The following is a 24,390-nucleotide window of genomic DNA, read 5'->3' as shown; positions in this document are numbered from 1 at the left end:
TCCATAAAAACGTGAAGCAGGCTCACTCTAGTGAACTGTAATCTGCGCTGCTGTGTTTTGTTGCAGAAAATACATTCATGATCTTCCGTTTGTGTCGGCGAGAACGGAGCACAATCCAACACTTATTTAGAAAAGCATGAGAAGCAAAGCAGAGCTATCTAACACAGTTTTGAGATTAAAATAATTGTGAAATTGGTAAAAAATTATAATAAACAGATGTGTCTCATTTTAAATAATAATAAAAAAAATATATTTATTTTTGTGATGGTTAAATAAATGTTCAGCAATATCTTCAAAAGACTTCTGAACTTTGGCAAATTTTTTTCTAAACAGAGATGATACATCAAGGAAATATTGCAAACTTTTGTACATTTTGTTACGTGGAAATGTTTAAATCTTGTAGTGTTACAATTAATCCTGCATTTGTGCCCTGCTTATGGAATTACATTTGTTTCAATAATAATGAACGAAACTTTATAAAACTGAACGTAACTTTTTCAGAAACTATCAAAAATATGCCATTACAAAAGAAGAAAAACACTATGAAAATGAAAAAAAATTAACTCAGTCGCACAAATTTAACAGGCTCTTCAAATATGCTTCATTCTTTGTTAATGTTTTTCAAAGATTCGTTTTCGCTAATCGTGGATTCTGAATTCATTGCTACAGATTTCGCTTACGTTTCGCAGTTTTTCGTTTGGTGTTTTGACACAAACATCTCATGGGGGTGGTGTTAACAGTGATCTACTCTGATTGGATAGTGAGCTTTTGATGGACAGGTGCTCTCTGACCGGGAAGTACAGACGCCACCCAGTGGCCTCTCTCGTCCTTCACTGTCGTCGCTCCTCTTTTGTATACTTCCTATCTCCTCCGGGGTTCTCGAGACCGGTGAGTGTTGCAGGTGTCGCTCATTTCCCAATCACTCCACGGCTCTCGGCCCCGCCCCACTCGTCACATTCGTGCAGCCCTAGACTGAACTGTGTGAGTGTGTGTGTGTGTTTTTATTGAAACGCAAATTTAGCTGCAGCCAAGTGACTTTGTGTGACCCACCTTGTTCCATTCTGTGACCCACAAGTGGGTCGCGACCCACAGTTTGAAAACCCCTGGATTATACTAGCAAGCTTGAGAAAATTAGTTGTTTTCTTTCCAAAGACTGCACCATCTGTTAGGAGAGTCTGGCTGGTGTGTCTTCCTGGGCCATGAATCGTATGAACATCTGGTCCAGGTGAGAACATGATAAGCACACAAACATAGTCGCATGCTCAAACTCAAGCAGCTCTCAGTATGTGAGCACTGTCGACTTGGAGCAGCACAGTCTGCTTTGCTCTTCAGTTCAGTTAGAAGTCTTATTCCTAACTGTGAGAATGTCAGTGAGGGTAAACACAGCTGATCCATAAGCACTTTTACACAGTTGTTTGCATTTGCATTGATTCCAGCTCTAAATAAAGACAAACAATCTTAACACAGAACAGAGATGAATTAAATCCAATTCAATGAGTAAACAAAGTTATATTAAACACAAAACTGTTTTATATAGCTTTTTTTTCTGTGATGTTTAGCATTGGATGAATTGGATGAACAAAGTTAAGCTCATGATGGTACTATTTCTCATAAAGCATGTTGGAAAGTTTGATTTGTTTCAGTTATCTGGTCATTAGACATTTGATTTTGTCATTTTGTGCTGTTGTTTACTGTACTGCTAACTCGAGCTGGTTTAATCAGTTCCTTGCAAAGAAGCAGCCAACATTAGTTCGCTGCTTATTTCGAATCGATTTATACTGCTCCAACTATTTAGTAGGATGAACTTTTTTTTTTTTTGGCAAAATAAATTATTCCAAATCTGTAAATCGACATATATCTGTTTAACATTAATCCACCTTCTGAATTATCTTAGGATAATTAAGTATAAATAAGCAACTGGATCCATTTTAAAATCAGAGATATTGTTTTTAGTCTTTATTAAGGACTCAAACCTGCATTAATACAGAAGCATTTGCAAGAGAAATGTTAATTTCAGAAAACCACAACACATACCAATACTGTATGATAAATGAATTTTTACAGAATTTTTTAATCTTGCATCAGTCCTCTAGAACTTCACAAGCTCTCTTGCCAGTACAATCCAATAATTCTAAAGTAAAAATCTATGTGTCCACAAGCAGTATGACAGTAATTCAACCTCAGGGATTAAAGTAACATTTAAAAAAGCACACATCAGAAACACTGAAGCATTATGCCTAGCAAAAAAAAAAAAACTTTAATAAATAAATCAGCATAAGGATTTGTACCGTTTTAACTTATTTTAAACTAAATTTGGTCTTGTTTAGAGAGAAAAACTTTTATTGTTGAATTATTTTAGACAGCAATGCAAAACGACATGCATATACCCTTAGTTAGTAGAAAGGGTCAGTAGTAAAGACGGGTTAGCATATTAGACTACTACTATCAGTTAAATATGACAATGCCTCTAGTGTCACAAAATCTATTTGGCATCATAACACATTCAGTCAAGTCTTAAAGAACGTCATTATTTCTCTCTCTGAACAATGAACGAAAGATGTGAAAAAACTGTTTAACAATGTTTTTCATTCCAGCTCTGACTAGTTACGAAACCAAGATAAAACAGGACTTTTAGTAAGTTAATGCACATATTCATCATCACTGACATCTGAATCATCTGCATCAACTTCCCCTTCGATCACAGATTTCTTGCCTTTACAGCATGAAACTACCAATCCAATAAGAAAGACCTGCAACACAACAAAAGACACGTTAAGGCTATTTTATAATAATATTAATTATTATTATTAACGTCTGTTCATTCATATTATCTCTTTCATTTAAAATAATCAAGTAGCAATAACATTGATAATGATAATTCTTAGTTATCATTATAGTTTTTAGTAGGGGTGCACGATAAATATCGGCCGATAATTAATGCGCATCTCGTCATCTCGTCAGTTAACAATGGCTCTGTGTAGTAACAGCTGCTCTATGTGAAATTACACACCTGATGGAATTTACCGCTGATTAGAGAACCGGCTTTACTGATGAGATGCACATTAATTATCGGCCGATATTTATCTTGCACCCCTAATTTTTAATACATTTTCCTGTGTTCATTTAAATAATTTCCATCATTACAAATGGCATATCATCTAGAAAGAAAGAAAGAAAGAAAAAAAGAATTTAAAATAAATATATACATATATTACCACAAGGAAAGCCCAGTTGCCAAAATAGTAGATGGTGCTGAAGAACCAAAATTTGTGCAGGAACAGGTACGATCTTGTTACTGTGCACTGGTCTGGAAAACAAAATGTGAAAAAATTTGACCTTTAGTTTTCATTCGTTTTTGGAAGGAAAACATTTCTGTACAGTTCTGTAAATTCCACTTGTATTTTGAAGAAAATGTGAGAAAATTTAGCTTTTTCATACATTGCGTTTGTGGTTGCTTAGCTGCTAGCTTACTCTCTATAAAATTCTGGTCCCTGTTTTAATGTAAGTCTAATAGGAATAAGCAGAGTCAGAAGGTCAGCAGGCTAGTGTTCACCCCGCCGCCATGCAGAAGTAATCACACATGCACAACAGTACAGGTCCTCATCAAAGAGCATGACACAGTAAAAGCCGGCACACAGCCTTGTGTAATTGCACCAGCCACGCTTTACAGGGTTGTGCTAACAAGCTCTTAGCTAGACGCCGTCTCAAGCTGACCTGCCACACTGACCAGAAAACCAGCAACAAGCTGATGACCATTTCATAGAAAATAAATGAGGGATCCAGGGTAAGCAATGACACATTTGGATAAAAATGACAAACAAATATTTAAACGCTTCTTGGCAAACCAAAATAATCAACATTTGGAGAAATGCAGAGAGAATAAAAATATTTATTAGTGAAAGTACAAATAAACAGGACGGCATAATTCAGGGAAGTATTTTTTTTCCTGATAAAAACTGCAATTGGGACTTAAATTGGATTATTTTTTAAATCCAGACTTGCTGTGCTTGTATGTAGTATTTTTGTGATTATATTATCAACATGGCTATAAAACAACAACATTAATGATAATAATTTTTTTTTATAGTTTAGGGTTATTATTATAATTTAAGATTATTATCATCATCATCATTACTATTATTAATATTAAATAAAAAAAAATACTAAATAAAATAAGAAATATTACTATTGTACTAATATTAATAATTGCACTAATCCTATTAAACATGCTGTACAAATATATTTACTTTTTTTTTTTTTTGCCAAATGAGACATATTTATTGAATATCTGAATTCAGTGTATTTGAAAAAATTAAGGTTTATATATAACACACTTTAAACACAGGACCTCATCTTAAAGGGATATTTCACCCAAAAATGAAAATTCTGCCCATCCACAACACATACTTGTGATGTGCTGACGTACAACACACATGAGCTGCACCTTGTTTACGAGCAGAAAGCTCTCGGATTTCATCAAAAATGTCTTATTTTGTGTTCTGAAGATGAGCGAAGGTTTTACGGGTTTGGGACGACATGAGGGTGAGTAATTAATTACAGAATTGTTTTTTTTTTTGGGGGGGGGGGGGGGGGTGAACTATCCCTTTAAAGCAGATTTACAATGTGATGTCTGAATCCTTAACTGAACAAAATCAAGAAAACAGTGAATATTAGACATTTGACATTTGATTTCATCTGCTTAAAAAATGATCTGACAGCATCATCAGCCACACTGATGAACAGTCCAGGACTTTAGTTTGAGGTTTAGAAGTCAAACAGTCAATCAAATGGGCAGCAAACAAGCTAATGTAAGAGGTTCATCTGGGCTCATGGATCGAACAGGGTGAGTGTCACTATGCAGCAGGAGGGTTGTTATCAGCTCAAACTGTCGAGCTGCTTGTGAAGATTTGGCCCTACAGATTGCTGTCTACAGAGGGAAGGGAGGAGAAGTAGAGAAAAAGATCTGATAGTGTTTATTCAGATAATTAGCTGCTCCAGGCATGCGACAGGAGAATGGCTGAGGCATGAAGACCTGCTTAAAAAAAAGAGAAGTGAAGAAAAAAAAAATAAATAAATAAAAACAAAGACCAGTTTGAGAGCAGGCACCGTCCTCCACTTGTGCACTTTTCCTGCCATCTGCAGCCCAGCAGATGCTCACCTGAATTACAGGACAGATGGTTCTCAACAGTGCTCTGGCTAAACAAATCATCGTGTACATCACTGACCCAGGTCACCTTCAGATGGCAGTCACCGCTGATGGAGAACGCCTGCCAGAGACCACAGCCATTCAGACCAGCAGCCTGTCCACTCACTCTGTTTGTGTGCTATTGGGTAGTTACGGGGGTTTTGGGAATTGACTGTTAAAGGGATAGTTCAACCAAATATGAAAATTTACATTTGATCACCCTTATGTTTTCCAGATCTGTATGCTGTAATTTTGTCTGTGAAATACAGAAGTAAGCATTTCCTAACTACCACTGCACAGCTAGTGCCAGGGAAAGAAAGAAAGAAAGAAAGAAAGAAAGAAAGAAAGAAAGAAAGAAAGAAAGAAATTAACCCATAATACTCATGCACTTTATTCCAAATCTTTACGCCTTTTTGACAGACACGCAATAAAAAAAAAAAAAATCTCTTGTAACTAGTGTTATTCAGTTTAAAATGGTTTAATAATTTGATATAATTTAATATAATTTGAACTTATTATTATTCAACAGAAAATATAGGATTCTCTTACCGTATACAAACACACACACACACACACACATAATACAATAATAATAATAATATATGGCTCAAACATGGAATGGTGGTTTTTAAGCATCAAAACAATAAAAGTTTAAGTTATTGCAACTTATTCTTATTTCTTTCCTATTTTTATCTAATTTGATCTATACCCATCAAATTTGTCAGCAATACGTTTTTAATAATTTAAAATATAAATTTGGTTCTTTTGAACTGTCTACTGTATTCACAGTTTCGATTAAAATTTCTGAAAGAGACTGGAGTAACGACTGCTTTGCCATCACATGAATAAATTACATTTTAAAATATATTAAAATACAAAAAAGTTATTTAAAATTCTAATAATATTTCACAATGTGAAATTAATATCACCTTGGTAAGCAAAAGAGATGGCAGTATATTGAGAGTATATACAATTATACAATCTATCTACAAAATATATAATTAAATAGAATGTATACATTTTTGACTAGTTTTATTTTGTGTTGTAAACCCAGAAACTTTTACATTTCACTTGCATTACACATGAATATCATTTTATGCTGTTAAACGTTCAAAAATGTACCAGTTAACAGATTAAATGTGGTACTAAAACTACAATAAACAAGAACTAGAAGGTTAAAAATTACACTAAAACTAAACTAAACCTAAATAAAATACATTACAAGCCAATATCGTCTGTACATGCAAATTTCTCATATCTCATATTTTAATCTCAAAGTTCTCAAAGAGCTCAAAGTTAACAACTATAACTAACACTTAATGACCCTAATAAAACAGGCACAAGTTGTTCATGGTGCAGTCATCCTCAACCATGATACTGCAGTACATTCTACGGTATGCCATAAAAATCTAATTATTTTCATTACTTGCATTATTAACACACATTATAATGGAAAATGCAGGTCTGTTAAATCAATCACAATGTATGTGCACAAATGCTACTGTATAGCTGTTTGCAGTCTCAGTAACAGCATGTCTCTGTGAACTATGTGCACTGGGTCTGAATCAGCTTAAATGAGACTCCATTAAGATGCATTTGATTCTCTCTATGTACCACTGGTCCACATCTACCAGTAAAGTAACACTATGGGGTGCACATGGCAGCATGGGCTCGTGCCAGACTGTGCCTGACGTAGCTATTAATTAAAGTGTTCCTTAATTATCTGCTCTGTTTTAGTGCTTAGCTGAGTAATTATAGCCAGCTCTCTATGTGCCAGACCGGGAGTGAATTCAGATACAGATAGACTAAGAAACCAACAAAGAGAGGAAATCAACCACTGATAGTTCAACCAATAAAAGACAATTCTGTCATCATTTACTCACTCTCATGTCATCTAAAACCTGAATTACTATCTTTCTTCAGTGGAACACAATAGGAGGATTCTGCATTGCACTGGTCACTCTTTTCAATGCATTTGAAATTAATGGAAACTGAGAAGCGTATGCTTTTAACAGGAAGTAAAAGCATCATAAAAGTATCATAAAATTGGTCCATATCATGCATACACTATATGCTTAAGTCCTATGAAGTTATATGAAATTTTTGTGTGAAATGTTTTTTTCTTTTCTTTTTTTTTTTTGATAGTCTTTTTCCCAAATGAGCTATTAACCTCTATGACCAGATCAACGAGTCAAGCAAATCAACTTAAGAATCTGATTCATTCATTGGAATCATTTAAACGGGTTTGTGAACTGGATGAACTGATGCACTGAAAAGTTCAGGCTCAAAGGAAAGAATCAGTCATATCTCATGAATCAGACATCACTACTACGGTTTCATTCAAGAACAATTCATTCTTTACATCACTACCATTTGCGAACTGAATGAAGCGATGGATTGAAAGAATTCACCTCAAAAGAATGAACTGTTCTATTTCTCTTATTAACCCCTCATGAACTCACTAAATGCAGATGTCAAGATTTTTTTTTTTTCACTTACATGTTGGTCTGTTCCTCATAAAATCTAACAATCCATCTTTGCCAGTGTTGGGGGTAATGCATTACAAGTAAAGTAAGTTATACGTAATCAGACTACTTTTTTCAAGTAACTAGTAAAGTAACACATTTCTCTTACATTTATAAGAAAATACCTGAGTTACCTTTTTAAATAAGTAACACCAGTTTCTTTGTTTTCCTATTTATTCACTGACACAATTGGAAGTAATGTGCAGAGGCAGAGGTACTTCCATCAGACTGAGGCTTAGAAATCTACTTTCGGTGTGAAAGGGCCGAAAGGGCCTGAACATTTGCCAAAAAAATATAAATTTGGTTTTTTTTTGTTATTAAAAATAAATAAGCAAGCAATTGCATCGAGCAACTATTACAAGTCTTCTGCTGTGTTCTCTGGGAGAAATAAAATCATACCAGTTTTTATCAACATGAGGGTAAATGCAGACTAAATTTTCAACGTTTAAATAAACTATTCCTGTAATGAAAACTATTATCACAAATCCTCCTATGCCTAAACAGACAGAAATAGTTTAGCTATAAGTCACTATATTGGAAGTAAATGCACTTTCCACTTTTTCCTTTTTTTTGTCCTTCCCTCTGTCTTTGGATCTCCTTTTTTTGCCAACAGATGGCACCGATTTCTCAAAAGGCTTTAACTGGAACATTTGCTAATCTTTATCACAAAGCAATAAAAGTGAGAGCAAAAACAGGCATCTAGAAGGGAAGGGCTTTCCAGAATGACCTCAAGGAGGAAGAGAATATGCAGTAGAAGAGGTGAGTGTAATGTTCACATTGTGGAAACTGCAGAATTGGAGGCCGTCAGATCGAGTGCAAAATTGCATACAATCAAAGGGTGACACTTTTCACTACAAATAATCCAGTGGGGTTAAAATAAAATCAGACTGAAAGAGCAGTGGAGGAGTGCAGCAGTAGAGCATAGGTGACATCAGAGCTGCTGTCTCACCTGTTACCAATCCTCATATTTATAGCAGCAATATAACAGACAGACTCACGTGACTTCCATAGCACCTCTCTGGGTAAATGTGCATGGAGAAAGAAAATAGAACAAGTGCATACTTATATCTCTAAAATGCATCAAGGAATGGTAGTAAATTTGAATACAATAATGGATTTAAACCCATAAAAAAAAAAAACTTTTAAAGCCATATATACAATACCATTCAAAGGTTTGCGTTCAGTAGTTTTTATTTTTATTTATAGAAATTGACTCTTTTATTTAGCAATCATGCATTAAACTGATCAAAAGTGAAAGTCAAGACTTTTACATGGTTAAAAAACATCTATTTGAAATAAATTGTTCTTTTGAACTTTCTATTCATCAAAGAAACTGAAAATTCAGGGTTTCTACAAAGAAATCAGCAGAACAATTGTTTTCAAAATTAATAATGTTTCTTGAACACTAAATTAGCATATGAAGCAACAGGTGACACTGAACACTGGACTAATGGATGCTGAAAATCCAGATTTGACATCACAAAAATAAATTACATTTTAAAATGTATTAAAATAGGAAACAGTTCTTTTAAATTGTAATAATATTTAACAATTGCTTAATTAACATTTACTGTATTTCTGATCATATGCAGCCTTAATGAGCAAAAGTGACTTCTTTCAAAAACATAAAAAAACCTTGTAGAACCCAAACATTTGAGAAGTGTATATACAAGACATTATATATAATTTATCAATTAATAAATGTATACGCATAAGACCAATCATCTCTAAATGTATAAATACAAGTAGAAATCAACTAGCTTAAACCTCATGAATTTAATAAGACAAGAATTCTTCAATACTATGGCTCACCAGATATTTTAGGATTTTGTATATTAAATGTCAAAGTGCAAACGCTGAAATGACATAACTCTCAAATCTCATTCAAATCACACGTAATTGATGTCAAACCTTTACATTTAAATTTCATTCTGTTCCTCAGGAAAAGATGATCATATGGCTTCATGAGATGTGGAATTCAGTGCATGAGTCATGTGGACTACTTTTATGCTGCTTTTTATTCATTTTCAGAGCTTGACCGCTCCAGACCCCATTTATTCTATTTTTTTTTTTTTTGGAACAATCACTTTTTTAAAGTTAGAAAGCGTTCTGTTTCAACCACACTGGCCAATAAGGTACTTTTATGTTAGATGACACTTTTTTGGATGATGTTAATATTTCCAGGTAAATGTCCTTCCTCATTTACAATATGCCATAAATATATTTCAATGAAACAACTGTGGCCTTCGCCAGTTCTGAAAAACACATTTCCTGTCATTCATTCAACAAGCACCCTTGATAGAACTCTATCATAAAACAACTTATTTCTGTTCTGTCCTTCAAAACAATTCATCAGTCACTGACATTTGTGTAATATCTTTCTGTCTCTTCATTACAGCAGCATCTGAAGCTGCAGGAGAACACAATGTGGTGAAGAATCGCAAGTGTAGGAGCAAACAGAATGACTGGCATCTGCTGACCTCGGTGAGAACAAGACCCAATTCATCCAGATAATGACTTAACAGTGATTTGTGTTTTGAAGAAAATAAACTGTATTAAAAAACATGAGCATAAGTATCTGCCATCTTTGAACACATCAAACACCATTCTCTCCTGAACATCACTGATGCTGTTGATAGGAAACGATCCTGACAGTGAGGTGAGCACTTGATTTCTTCAGCATTAAAATATGTGTCCTGCCTTCCCATGTCACTTAGACTTATGACCCTTATGCAATCACATTTTCTAAAGCACCATTCAACTAAAACAAAGTTTATTAGTGTTTTGTGTCATACTATCAGTTAATGCACTGTCATACATCATTGTATTTTTTTTTAAGTACCGTGTAATTTTTGAATAATTTATTCACATAAATGATAAAACAATTACATGGAACTTCAAAAAAGAAAAAAAAAAATACAATGAAAAAGCAGGTAGTTTCATGGAACTTTGCCCAAAAAAAGAGCAGGACCATGGAATTTTTGGTACTTTTATTACTTACTGTATTTAACTTATTGGTACATTCCCTCAATTCAATGTGCTGAAATATTAAAATGTCACAGGCGTGCTTGAGATTTAAGTGCCGATTTTGTTCCCTTCAGTCAAACTGAGGCATGAGCAGATTTTGGTGAATGAAAATTTTAATAAACAGTGGATTAGATGATTTTCTTAAAGTTCTGAGAGGTTTATGAGAAAACAAATGCATGCTGTAAAATGACATTAAAGTTACTCAGGTAAAGTTGATCAATTGGATTTACTTTTTACTGTGTAAATGTCAGAAATTCACAAATATATTAGATTTGAGTGCAGAGGAGAATATTATCAGAGAATAATGCTATGCATTACGTAATAAAAAAAAAAAAAATTAGACATGCATAAATGATGACAATATTTCATTTTGGGGTGAAATATTCCTTTAAGCATGAAGCTAAAGGATTTTAAAATAATTAATCACCCAGAAACCAGAACCGATCTCACGTCATTCCAAAACACTAACACTGTCATATTTTCATGAAAAACCACTTAGAAATGTTGAACTTCTATACTATATTCCAAGTCTCCTGAAGCCTGAAGTCAACTCTTGTATAAATTTAGAAAATAAAGCAATAAGCCCCAAGAAGCCGTGGTTTACAGTGAATTTATAACAGCTAAAGGGCGTTGTTAGGCACAACGCGAAGCGAAGTAAGCTCACTGTGACCCACAGCTTCACAGGGCTTATTGCTTTTATAAAACGATTATTTCATATACATACTGTAGTAAGGTTTCACAGAATAAAACAGAGCAAATATAGTGAAAATGCTATAAATAAAAAAACTGTATTCTTCCACCAAACAATGTAGTTCCTCAGAAACAGTTGTGGTTCCAACAAAGTGGTTGATGAGCAACACACAGAAGTAAACAAAGGTGTCTGTTTGTAGAGGAATTTACAACAGATTCGAACGCGGCTCAACCAATCAGAATCAAGGACCGGATCTATCCGTTTTATAAGACTCTATACCTCACTCACAAGTCATATGGATTAATATTATGGTGCTTTTTCTGAGCTTGGCAGACAAACTAAACATAATTAACACGGTATGGAAAAGGGCAATATTAACATTTAACTAACATCTTCATTTTTATTCCATGGAGATAAAAAACAAACTCAAACAGGTTTGGAATAACAACATGATAATGATTTTTTTTTTTTTTTTTGAAGAGAACTGATCCTTTCAGTTTCACAGTAAGACTAAAGTATATTTTAATTTGCTTTTGCGTGTCTGAAAATGGCTAATAATTTAACAGAGGACTAAATATTAAAATCTTTATTATTTATTTTCTTGGTTGTTTCAACAGCGCTTGGAGCTCTTATGATAAGTGCATTAAAAATCAGCAGGATATATTTTTCCAAACAGACCACATCTGTGCATTTGCTGAGAGCCAGACGAGCATCATGCAATCATTAGGCCACGGTAAGAAATCAATCTGACAGGATGAGAAAATGTATGCCTGGCCGACTAAAGGGGAGAGCAGAACATTGCAAGTTTCATTTTAATTTGCAGCTCCTGAATCTATTGGCAAGTGACTTGGTGGATGGTAGCTATGGCAACAACACTTGATCATCCAGATACACTGCATATATCTGAACTAAAACAAACTGATATAATATCATTAATATGAATGCAGAGAGAAAGACAGGAAGAGAGACATGCAGGAGCTAAAATAAATCCGAAAAACAAAGGATGGTGAAAATAAGAAAGATCAGGAAAATGATAATACAGTTGCCTGTTGAATGCATAAAAAAAACATATAAAGACATAAGCAGTGCCTTGTGCCAAATGAACTCCATAGCTATGCCTTCAACAGTTCAGATGACTTCAGCAGTGGTTTGAACTCAAATTCTGCCTGTTTAATTGACATTAATGGTGGGCGGTATGACCGAAATCTTATATCACAACATGACTAATTTTATATAACGGTATCAGTATGTATGTATGTTTTTTTCTGCTGGTTTTATGTAAGTAAGGGATAATATACATCCAGCTGGTTATTCTCAAAGAATAAACCCTGACAGGGTGATCAGGACCCTAATGCGAAGCAGAGGGCTACTTGTGGCTACTTGCCACATAAGTAAATAATTAGATGCAAAATATTGATTTGAGTTGAAATATTTGAATTCAAAGCTTCCGTGAAGAAAGCAGTTGTGAGCAAGCGGCAAATTCAAACTAAACGGACATTTAAGCGAAACGGTGAAAGCAAACCAAGTATTCCACAACATTTCACCACAAAATAATTAAGGCAATAAAAGAATTAAGACAAAAATGTTTTAAAACCTTACTAGTTTGTTAGTTCTCTTATAATCCATTACAGCGTGCAAAACTATCGTTGCAAAATGGCAGCAGCTGCGTTTGTATGAAACGAGAGCGAGTCCGCGATACCAGGATGACATAATTAAACACCCGGATGAGCCTGTGTTATTAGCTTTTACCGGTTGTTATCCAGGGATAACATACCTCGGAATGTCGCGACTGACCAATCAGAATCAAGTATTCCACAGAGCTGTGTAATAACTATAATAATGCACAACTAATTTCTCAATACAACACCCCATAATAGCAAGTTCTACCACGTTCTGACTTGTTTAGGATATTTGTCATGCTCAGTATTTTCACATTTATCCATATTTCATTCTCAAGTTAAAATAAAACGTAAAGCAGTCCTACACACAACTAGCAACACAAATATACAGTATCTACCAGCTCACAGCACAATCTCTACCAGATGACACGTTTCTGCCGTCGCACGGTGTATCCCATCATACCGGCCGGCACTAATTGACACTCTCCATCACTCAAACCCAAAGCACTTCCTGCAGGAGTTTGAAGGACAACCCAGCCCCGGCATTATTGCCAATCCAAGCTGTGCTCTGTGAAGCAGGACTCGCCTCTTGCTCTGTCGACCTGAGGCATGAGAGTGGCGGGGTTCGAGAGCATGGGTCGGGCCCTGCGGGGAGAGATGCTCTCGGCTGGATACCGCGCCCTCACTGTCGCATGTGTTCTCCCTGCTTGACACTTCCTCCCACTCACGCCTGGTTGTGCAATGGCTGTTACGCAAGACAGAGCAGCTTCCGGAGTGATAAGAAGACTCTGGTTGCTGCACAAGAGGGAAAGATCTGGCAGAGCGAGAGGACTGCAGATGAAAAATGGCAACAAAAGGAATGCAAGAAAAAGTCGATATTATTCAATTCTTTCATCTACAGGCCAGCTGGCAGGACGGCTTTGTGCTGCAGGTCAACAGTTACGAGAGGACGAACAGACATAGGGCCAGGAAGATCAGCATCTCATCAAGGGTCTCAAAGTGACAGTCGACATGCTGAGAGTAGAGTCTGGAGAGACTTGGGGAAGGGGCTGAATTGATTACTCATTCAATTACAATAATTAAGCGGTTACTTGAGGCACTCTGTCTTAACATGCTTGTCATTTATTACTCTTTAAAAGAAGAAAGGAGAAGTCTTCATTTCTCTTTAAGACAAAAACGAGCTCAACAAGGGACACTTTTGTGTTCATGAGCATCATATTAAACACTATGACCATCAGCATCCAAACCACTGGGGCAAAAATGAGCTGAATTGTGTTGCAGGCACACACATACAAAAACAGAGTCTGAAACAATTTTTTTATACATTTAATTTTTTTCTGATTACTTTTTGATTACTTTTGACTTGTTTATCAAATGGACCTGAACAGGATAATCTTATATCATATTAATATAAAAAGAAAAGACAATATAAATATACAAACAGCAAAAAAGAAAGAAAATTAACTCCATTCTTGTAATCAACTACATGAAGTGCATTGAACATTACGTTATATCAGGGTTTTTGCAAACTGATGCTTGTAAATGAACTGTGGGGGTTTATAAATCGACGAAAAGCTAATAATTAAATCTTAAAATGTTTAAAAAAAAATTAAAAACATGATGTAATCATGTAAGCAATGAAATAGTAACTATAGTCTGATTATGAATATTTTAGAGCATAATATCACCTAATTACAAGCATTTAATTTTTGGAATATGATTATGTAATCTGGACTACATATAGGGTTGGCCATGATGAATGCATGCTACATACAAGGGAAATTGTGCAGTGACAGGTGTGCAAAATGTGGGATACAGATAAATAGTTTCTTAAACATATCCAATAGTTAAAAAAAATAAAATTACATTAAAAAGGAATGAGATCAAACCATTCCCTATTTGTTAAAAAAGAGCCAGCCATCATATGTATATGATTAACATGAACTCAGTGAACACTAATTCATACAGTAGCCCAAATATCAAGCAGTCTTCATTTGTTACAATTGGACTATCTTTCATCTAAGTGACTGTTGAATGATGACAAGAATTCACATGACCTCTGCAGGACACTATACAGCCATAAATCAAGCCAACAATAACAATCGTTTACACTGACTTCCTCAACCAAGCTGACCAGTTCACGGCATCAAGAGGATCAAAAACTGTCCCTTTTTGGACTGATAAAATAAACTGTTAGCCTCTTTCTATTCTCCAGAACAAAAACAACAGATTGCCAAAAACCTTTAATTGCACCAGCCCCCCCTGCCCCCCACCCACCCACAACCCCATTTCATACTGATAGTGAACAGCACTTGTAATAAAAGCAAATGGAAATCACGTCTCCCGCTGTGAAGCAATAGAGAGTCCCGTGCTAATGGACGATGTACAGCTTGTCTTGCACTGTTCTATTTGAAAACAGTAATGAGGCATTTTGCTGATGACAGGTAGGTGGCAGAAACACAATGACTGGGCTCCGCTGACTGACCGCAGATAGGAAAAGGCCAAAACCCACACAGACAGATTGGGAGGCTGTGCTGGTTGGCAAGCAGACGGCTTAAAACTATGCTGGTTCTAAAATGTGAGTCAACTGGAGATGGATCAATTTTGGGTGACCCGCAGAGCAACTTCTGTTGCACAGATTTATCCTCTATTGTGCGAGACAGTGCCTCATTTTGGCTTTGAGAGACTTAATTGGGTTATGATACAGAGCATTGTTTAAAGGAGGCATATGGGGAACTGTTCACGCAGGCAACACAACTGACTTCTGTTGTTTTGTTTTTTTTGTTTGTTTTTTTGTCATCTTGTTATTAGAGGTATCTGCTAAGGAAAAAAAACATCATGATTACTGTTGCTCATAGCTAAGGTTAAGGATTTGAAAAGCATATACAATTCGCAGCTATGAACTTGAATGCTACTTCAAATCATGTGGCTTGTTGAGAAGAGGTGTGCTATTACTGTTCAGAGCAATCTAACTTTTTCTTTTCACCTGGCAGGTGATAAAATGAGTGGCATTTACTTACACTGAAGGGACCTGAGCCATAACAGCCCAGAAATATGACAAACAATTCAGAACACTGCACAGCAATTGTGTAGTAACTGGCTCGAATACCCTAGCAACAGCATAGAAACATGCTAAAAACAATTGACCTTAGCAGCCACCTAGAACCCCCTAGCAACAGAATTACCATGCCAAAAACCATTCACCATAGCAACTGCATAGAACACCTTAGCAACAGTGTAGAAACATTTCAAAAACAATTTAGCTTAGAAACCACAAAGAACATCCTAGCAACAACACAGAAACATGCCAGAAACATTTCACCTTAGCAACAGTCTAGATCACCCTGGCAACAGCGGGGAAAAAAATTCACCTTAGTAACAGCTTAGAACACCCTAGCAACAGCAAAGAACCATGCCAAAAACAATTCATTTTAGCATCTGCAAGAAAAAAATTTAATACAAAAATACATGCCAAAAAATGTAATCTTAGCAAAGACTTGAACACCCTAGCAACAACATATAAATATATCAAACATATCAAAACAATTCACCTTAGCAACCGACTAGAACATCCTACAAACTGCATAGAAACATTCCAAAAACAATTTACCTTAGCAACTACCTAGAACACAGTGGCAACAGCACAGAACCATGCCAAAAACAATTAACCTTAGCAACCACTTAGAACACCCTAGAAACAGCACAAAATATGCCAAAAACCATTCAAAATAGCTTTCATGCAGCAATCAACCTAGCAACTACTTAGGAATCAATACAGAAACATGCTAAAACCAATAGTGCGTAACAACAACCCCAGCAATATCACATAAACATGCAAAAAAAAACTTTCAGAACACATTAGCAACCACCTAGAACACCCTAGCAACAGCATAGAAACACGCTTAAAACCATTCAGAACACCCCTATCACTATGAGAGTGAGTTTGGATCATTTTCTTCAGAAAATGTAAACAATCGAGCTAATACAGTCAGTTTGTGGCTGAAGTCAGCTCTAACATGACCTGATTTTTTAATAGCTGTCTATAAAAATGGAGAGCAGAAGAATTTCTTAGCCTGTCAGTCTGATATTCTGGCACAATCCGAGGACCTGAAGAGGATGTGAAGCAATTAGCAGGTGGAATTTAGCCCAGCATAGAGAGGTGTATTTTAAGAAAGGTTAGAGCTGATGGGGGACACGTCTTAAGGAAGATTGGCCACTTCTTCTTGGTTCACTGATCCAATTGCATATTAATATATTTTATTTCATTATTATTCCAATATCCTCCAATGAGACTGGAATGTAATATTGGAGTGCCCTCCTCTGGATAGAAAACAGTATCATGGCTGCACACTCAGGCTGGATGGCAGTATATCAAAACTATAACCAATCGGATTTGAATCCACCATGACATTACGGAATAAAGTAATACCTCTATTTCCCAGGTTTTGAAGTTGATCTCATAAAAAATGTGTCAAAAACAAACTAAGGAGACAGACCTGGTATTAAATTACAATTAACAATGTTACAGAGCTTAAAATCACTCATCACAATGCAGAGCATGATTTCACGCTGTTAAAACACTAAATCAAAGCTTTTACAATAAATCCCAACATCATTTAGTATTTTAAGTCACCTTTATTCTCTTCTACCATCATGAGAATAAAATCTCTGAGAGCAGTATCTATAATATGTTGAATTAGATTCCTCACTGTGCACTGCGCACTCAAAACACACAGATCTATCTGCAATTAACTGCAAATGTATGGTGGCAATTAACCTTATATATCGTAATTAACACTTTTGCTGGTTTAAACCACTAATTTTACAGCAATTTAATTAATGTAGATCTCCCTCCGACAGACTTCTATTTGCCGTCTCACCCTTTCGCAATGAACACAGAGAAAAGCTGCAAGGGTCATGTACTATAGGCATGACATCTAACTTCATATCTTTGTATAATCAAGACTATTTACAGTCTTTCCTCATTGACTGAGCACACAAAACCAAACATTTAGATACATTCAGATACAGCAGTGCAAAAAAACCAATGGTCCGTCACACCTGAAACTATTTTGATCTCCTATTCAGATTCTGAGTCTGACTCCTGCTGGTTTACGATGTCACCTCACATCTAGCATCATTAATAGCTACTGCTTCTTCAAACTGTCCTCTGCAAAATCCATTTCGTTCTATTTACGGAGTACTCTGCTCATCTCTTCATAACTGACATACAAATAAATATTTAGAACTGTTTGGATCGGGGAGCGACTGATATATAGTCAAACTTGTATCTGCATGGCCAGCACTGTAATCGAGAGAACAAACAGTTCAGAAAAGAACAAGTAAATATCAGATTGTTGTATATATAATGGATGCGAATAGAGCTGTGCAGTATGGTTCCAGAAGTAAAAAAAACCCTGTTCATTTTCTCCACAGAGAAACTGATGCACAAAAATAACATATAGACCTATAGACATAAAAACAGACCTACTATGAGCTCTGAGGTTGTTAATGGTTGATGTATGCGCATGTAAGATTTCAGTCGAGTTTAATTGCAAAATTCCCAGTGAAGAACTAAACTACCCATAATTCTGAAGACACCAATTGGTGCTACCATGAAAACATAAATCGTGGCAAAAGAGATTCACTCCCATGAAGCACTGAGAAGGATGTAACTGAGCCTCTCAAACTACTTGGTACTATAAATAAATGAATACAAACTTAATATACTGCTTTTATATTTATACATTATAGTTTTATGAGTTTTGATTCAGTTGTGAAATTCACGATGTTTAGATCAAGTTTACAGGCATATACAACACTTTTAAAAGGTTTGGGGTCAGTAAGATTATTTAAAAAGTCTCTCATGCTATCAAGTATGCACTTATTTGATCAAAAATACAGTAAAAATAGTACTATTGTGAAATATTGTTACACAAACATTTTTACATATTTTTAATATATTCATAAGATGTCAAAGCTGAATCTTCAGTGTCACATGATTCTTCAGAAATCATTCTAATGTGTTGGTTTTGTGCTCAAGAATATTGCAATATGCAATATTTTTTTGTACAAACCATACGAGATTTTTTTTAGATTATTTTATAAATAGTTCAAAAGAAAAAGCTGTTATCTGAAATTTTGAAATATAAAAAAATATATAAAGAGGTTACTGCCACTTTTGACTTTTACTGCCACATAAAAGTATTAATTTCTTTCAAAAAAGACCACAAACTTTTGAACATTACTGGCCCCAAACTTTTAAACAGTACTATATATTTTGAAAAATGTGGGCAGTCACAGTTGCGCTCCACAGCCAAAGACTCAATACTTTTGCCCAAAGAGGGCAATACTTTTTCCTGGAGTCCACTTACTATACAATGTTAGTAAAGACCACTTGCACGAAAAATGCATCTCAGACCCTTAGAATTTAACAGGATGTTTTTGCTACTGTACATTGAACACCCCCATATGTAAATGACCTCTGTTATTAATGGTGTATTTGCAGGCAAAAAAAAACAAAAAAACAAATCTAATCTTCAAAGTCAAAACATATATTATATATTTTCCATGATATCACCTCTTTAAAACTCTTCACTAACCATTCCTTATGTAATGGTGAAGCATAATCAATTCAGGTTGGTTATTCTGTGGGTGATAAAGAATGAGTCTTACCTTCAGGAGCATCCGCGTCACATATCTTAGTGACAGCAGTGGAATGATTGCCTTGTGATGGGTCTGCTGTGGGCAGAGGGGTCTGAGGACAAACAAAAAACTATAAGCCCAATCTGATCTATGGAACAGGACTCTTAATGCATGCAAGTTAAACATAAGAAATATGCATAAGTTTTTTACATAAGCATATGTAAGGACTTGAACACTGTTCATGTTCACCTAATAAGCAGTTGAGCAAAGTTAAGTCATTTTAAAGACTTGATTCATAATTGAACCCAACTGACATAGTTTCCTTCAGTAAACTAGTGCAAAAAACCCCCCGCAGACTAGAGTGAGTATAAACAACATTCGTACAAGAATACTGATAAAAAAGCAAAGCAAAAAAAAAAGACTCATTCTGCATAATTTCATTTGACACGTACTAATTATAATTGGCAGACTGACTATATTTTGGTTATTACATTATGGGAATGTGTTCAGAAATACAATTACAGTTTGAATTACACATTCCATGTGCTTCGAAATAATGCATTGCTCTTTATGCTGGATGATGAAATAAGTAAACCTATTTGTTAAAAGTACATACATGAACTATCTAGGTGTAATTATGAGTCTAATAATTATTTGTAATTATATAGAAATCATATTCATACTGAAAGACTTCATTTATTACTGCACAAATTTAAAAGTGACTATTAACTCTCTTAATACACAGTCCTTGTTGCATTATGCACGATTTATATTTCTAGTATATTAAGATACTAAAATGTATATGTGCTATTTACACAATATATATTTTATTATATTATTGCAGATGTTTCACCAGTGACTAATATTTCTTCTTTGAGGAATCTTACGAGCATAGAATTGCATAGAATTGAGAAAAAAAAAAAAAAAAAACAGTTCTTCACAAACCCAAATCTAATGCAAACTACTGTTTTCTACCACAAATTTCCTGGATCTGCGCTTAAATGGAACTGGAACTGCTGTAAATTACTCTTCCTACCATTCCGATTTAAATTCCAATTCTGTATCCTGTTTGCTACATCAATTCCAATTCAGGGATTTAATTGGAATTTAAAAAGCTCCCTAAATTCAATTCTGCATGGTGCACAACCCTTTAAGATATGCATTTCATTTATGCTTATTTCAGTATTTATATCTAACGCTGCAGAGGGGTGAAGGATGGGTGTAATTGGTCAGATTTCAACACATGTTGTGATGTTTACTGAGTAGAACAGGTTCGATCTTGCCGCGAGCTGTTCTTCCTTCTCTGTTCTCAGAAGACGATTTGCCCCATCAGCCTTCTGACAGCTTGTCAGCCTCACAGCAAATTACTCTTCATTTGAGCTTGTATTATGTAAAGGCAGCATAACTTTTGGATGTAATCAAATGGGATAAAATGCACCACCGGAAAGCACTGCAGAATGCCTGCCCTTCCAGAAAGTGAAGAGAAATCTGATTTGATTGATGAAGAGTTTGTCAGTTTCAGCCACGGATCGCTCACAGTCTGTTCAGTGACCACCTGATGCATTGTGTGGATGAAAATGGCAAGCGCTGACTGACAATTGCCATGTCAACTTAGACTGGCGGGGTTTATCTAACTTTCTGATGAGTTTTTTTGTTCATGATATTCTATCACTGTGGTTTAAGTTAGCACATAAAAACAAAGTCTATTCAAAGGCATCCCATCTAGGTCTGAGTGGGTGGATCTTGGCTAGAATAACCTGGCCAGATTTTGTGCCAATAGTTGATAAGCAGTTGCTAGGCTACATATAGAAAGATGGTATAGATTCACGGTAAGGAACATGCAGGCAAGTTTTCACACTTAATATGATCAGGTCAAACCTCATATGAATGTACAGACATTCGAAGAAGAAAAAAGCAATACATAACAGATGCAGGAAGGCCTTTAATGGGTTTTGAAGGGAGTCAGGAGATAAGGTTTTGAAAGGCTTTCAAACACTTGCTTTGTAAAGGGTTGATCATTACATACTTATGTCACCGGCGTGGGCCCTGTTTGCTCAGGATACGACAGCTGTAATCCTGTAATCCTGATGCCGTGCGGCACAGGGGATTGACTGTTACACAAACAAACCCACATCTCACCTGCAGCAGGTATTTCTGGCTGCCGTACATGACGTATTGCGGGGCCAGACTGTAGATCATGTAGCTGGTGTGGAGGACGATGAGGAGGAGGATCATGCAGAGGAAGAGGAGGGCCTGAGGTTGGGTTCTCTGAGGCCTGATCTTATACAGCTTCACAAAAAGAAACAAAAACATCCTTATATTACTAATTTGACCAAATACTACGAGTGTACAGTACTCTGAACCACAGAATTACTTTATACAAATAATGTTGCATTAAGAGCAACAAAAACAAGGATATATACTGTATAGCAGAGCTGCAAAAATTGAATCTTTAAAAACATAGAGGTGTCTGCTACACAATCCTTGCCCAATATTTTATGTTGGGTTTGTATTTGTAATGCAAAACCAAGTATTATTATTTGTATTTTACATATAAAAAATATGATGAATTTTTTTGTCATCAATATTTTTTTCTTCTGTTTTTATATACAGTACAGCAAATCAGCACATTAGAATGATTTCTGAAGGATCATGTGACAAGACTTAAATAATGATGCTGAAAATTAAGTTTTGCATCACAGGAACAAATAAAAATGTAAAATATATTAAAATAGAAAAGAGTTATTTTAAATAAATAAACTATTTCACAATATTACACTTTTTACTCAGTTTTTAGCACATAAATGGTGCCTTGGTGAGCATAAAATATCTAATTAAAAAATGTTTAAAAAACATAACTTTACCAAACGTTTGACAAGTACTGCATATGGTTTAATATACACCATATTTATTGTTGATATATTATATGAAATTATTATTTTATTAAAATCTTGTAGAAAAAATTAATTGAGTGTTTTTTAATGTTAAATATGTATTATATAAAATATTATGAACTGAATTTTTATATAAACACAAATCAGCATATAACTTATTTAATAGTATAAAAAAAAAACTGTTAGGAAAAAAAGAGGAAGTTTTTGCAGTCATAGTGTACATACATTTAGCCTATGCAAACTAAATGGCCAAATTTAATCATACAAATCCAGTACAACAATACTCATGCCAGCATTAAAATGCTTAATAAAGCAGGTGAGAGACTGTTGTGTCTCACCCGTATCCAGAAGAACCAAATCCCCATGTTACGGATCCCGGCCATGGAAGTGAAGACAAAGTACATAGTGATGATGGTGATGAGAACATAGTCCAGTGGAAAAACCTGAAGAAAGAAGTGAAAAATCAACCAGTTTTGCATGACATCTTGATCTATTTCAGCCATTCACCAGGGCTACCATGCAGTCTCTATTCATCTACACACAACACACTCTTTTCAGGCCTTAGTGTCAACCAAAGAACCATTACCCTGACAATGAAGATGGCAGGAAGGCCATAACAGTGTTGCGCACTTTCAATGCCTTTTTCTTTCCGTACCAGAGTGGTTTTCAGAGTTAGTGATGCATGTTTCACAAACCAAACAATGCTGGAGGCACAAAAGTTATATATATATATATATATATACACTCTCAGCGGTGGCCTAAAATACTGTCACTCCTGTGCTAGAGATGTATCGCTCCACAACTCTGAAGCGATCTTTCAGCAATCCTGACTATTTTCAATGCATTTCATCTCAAAAGAGCCACAGGAAGTACACGGCGAGACTGTTTGAAAGTCAAGCTAAAAATGATCCTCCTGTTCTTGGAAGAGCTGTTGGCTCGTAGAAACAGCAATGCCTCTTCCGTTGGCAGCTTGTCCTCCATAACTCCACTGGAGCTGAAATGAGCAAAACACACACGGAACTTACCTGTTGGCCTCATATCGCAGACGGAATATGGTCAGTGAAGTACAAATTAGAAATGTTTCTTGAAGCATGAGCAATAATTCTCCGGCCTGCATGTCTTATGCTTTTGCAAATTACTTTTCTTTTTTCCTTTTCACTTGGCCTAATTGCAGAAATCAATGGATTCCTGGATTCCTGAACAATTTGGTTTAATCAAGCCATCTTAAGTAGCGAGTGAAACAAATGATCATATTTTACTCAAGCACATGGAAACTGATCACACTGCTACTTGAAGTATATTGAAGGATTTGAAATCTCTTCCAAAAGCACTAAATATGTAAAGCACGCTTATTTCTGATTCATAAATAGCTCTTAATTCAGAGGTCATCACATCTTTTTATGCGGCAAGCGGCCACAGACTGCAGACAGAACGATAAACTGTTCAGGGTCTTTTATATTTCAACGATTTGGACATTGTCAAACTTTGCAGATTGCTGTGCAGTGTCATCACATTTCCTGGTTTGTTTTAAGCAGCTAAGATACATAAATGCAAACACAAATGAACCTAAATCTACAACTGACAAGCGTTATGAATCTCAGATACACACTAAAATGAGCTTAAAATCTGATTGTGAAAAAAAAGAGTGAGGAATATGTTGAAAAATAATGTTGGGCTTCACTGTCCATACAAATTGATCCTGCATTCAAATCTACCCACTACGAATTTAGTCTTTGAGAATGTTTTACGCTCAAGCAATACAGCCTAATTAGAGGAAGTAAACTGCTATTGATGATGTACACTG

General features: G+C 35.4%; 1 protein-coding gene across 2 annotated transcripts in view; it reads right to left on the bottom strand.

The window, feature by feature from the left end:
• Positions 1 to 1,926: 1,926 nt before the first annotated feature.
• The window catches only part of LOC132110481 (lysosomal cobalamin transport escort protein LMBD1), a 71,758-nt gene continuing 49,294 nt past the window's right edge, over positions 1,927 to 24,390 (bottom strand). For both annotated transcript variants that reach the window (XM_059517120.1, XM_059517121.1), the window contains exons 12-16: positions 22,925 to 23,029; positions 21,832 to 21,981; positions 19,723 to 19,804; positions 3,216 to 3,307; positions 1,927 to 2,750 (exon numbers count right to left, since the gene is read on the bottom strand). In XM_059517120.1, the coding sequence (XP_059373103.1) occupies positions 2,640 to 2,750; positions 3,216 to 3,307; positions 19,723 to 19,804; positions 21,832 to 21,981; positions 22,925 to 23,029 (540 nt within the window). In that variant the 3' untranslated portion in view covers positions 1,927 to 2,639. The remainder of the gene's footprint in view (positions 2,751 to 3,215; positions 3,308 to 19,722; positions 19,805 to 21,831; positions 21,982 to 22,924; positions 23,030 to 24,390) is intronic.

Source organism: Carassius carassius, chromosome 30 (assembly GCF_963082965.1).
Source record: "Carassius carassius chromosome 30, fCarCar2.1, whole genome shotgun sequence".
Taxonomy (NCBI): Eukaryota; Metazoa; Chordata; class Actinopteri; order Cypriniformes; family Cyprinidae; genus Carassius; species Carassius carassius.
Note: the sequence above shows the minus strand (reverse complement) of the source record. Positions and strands in the feature narration are given on the sequence as shown.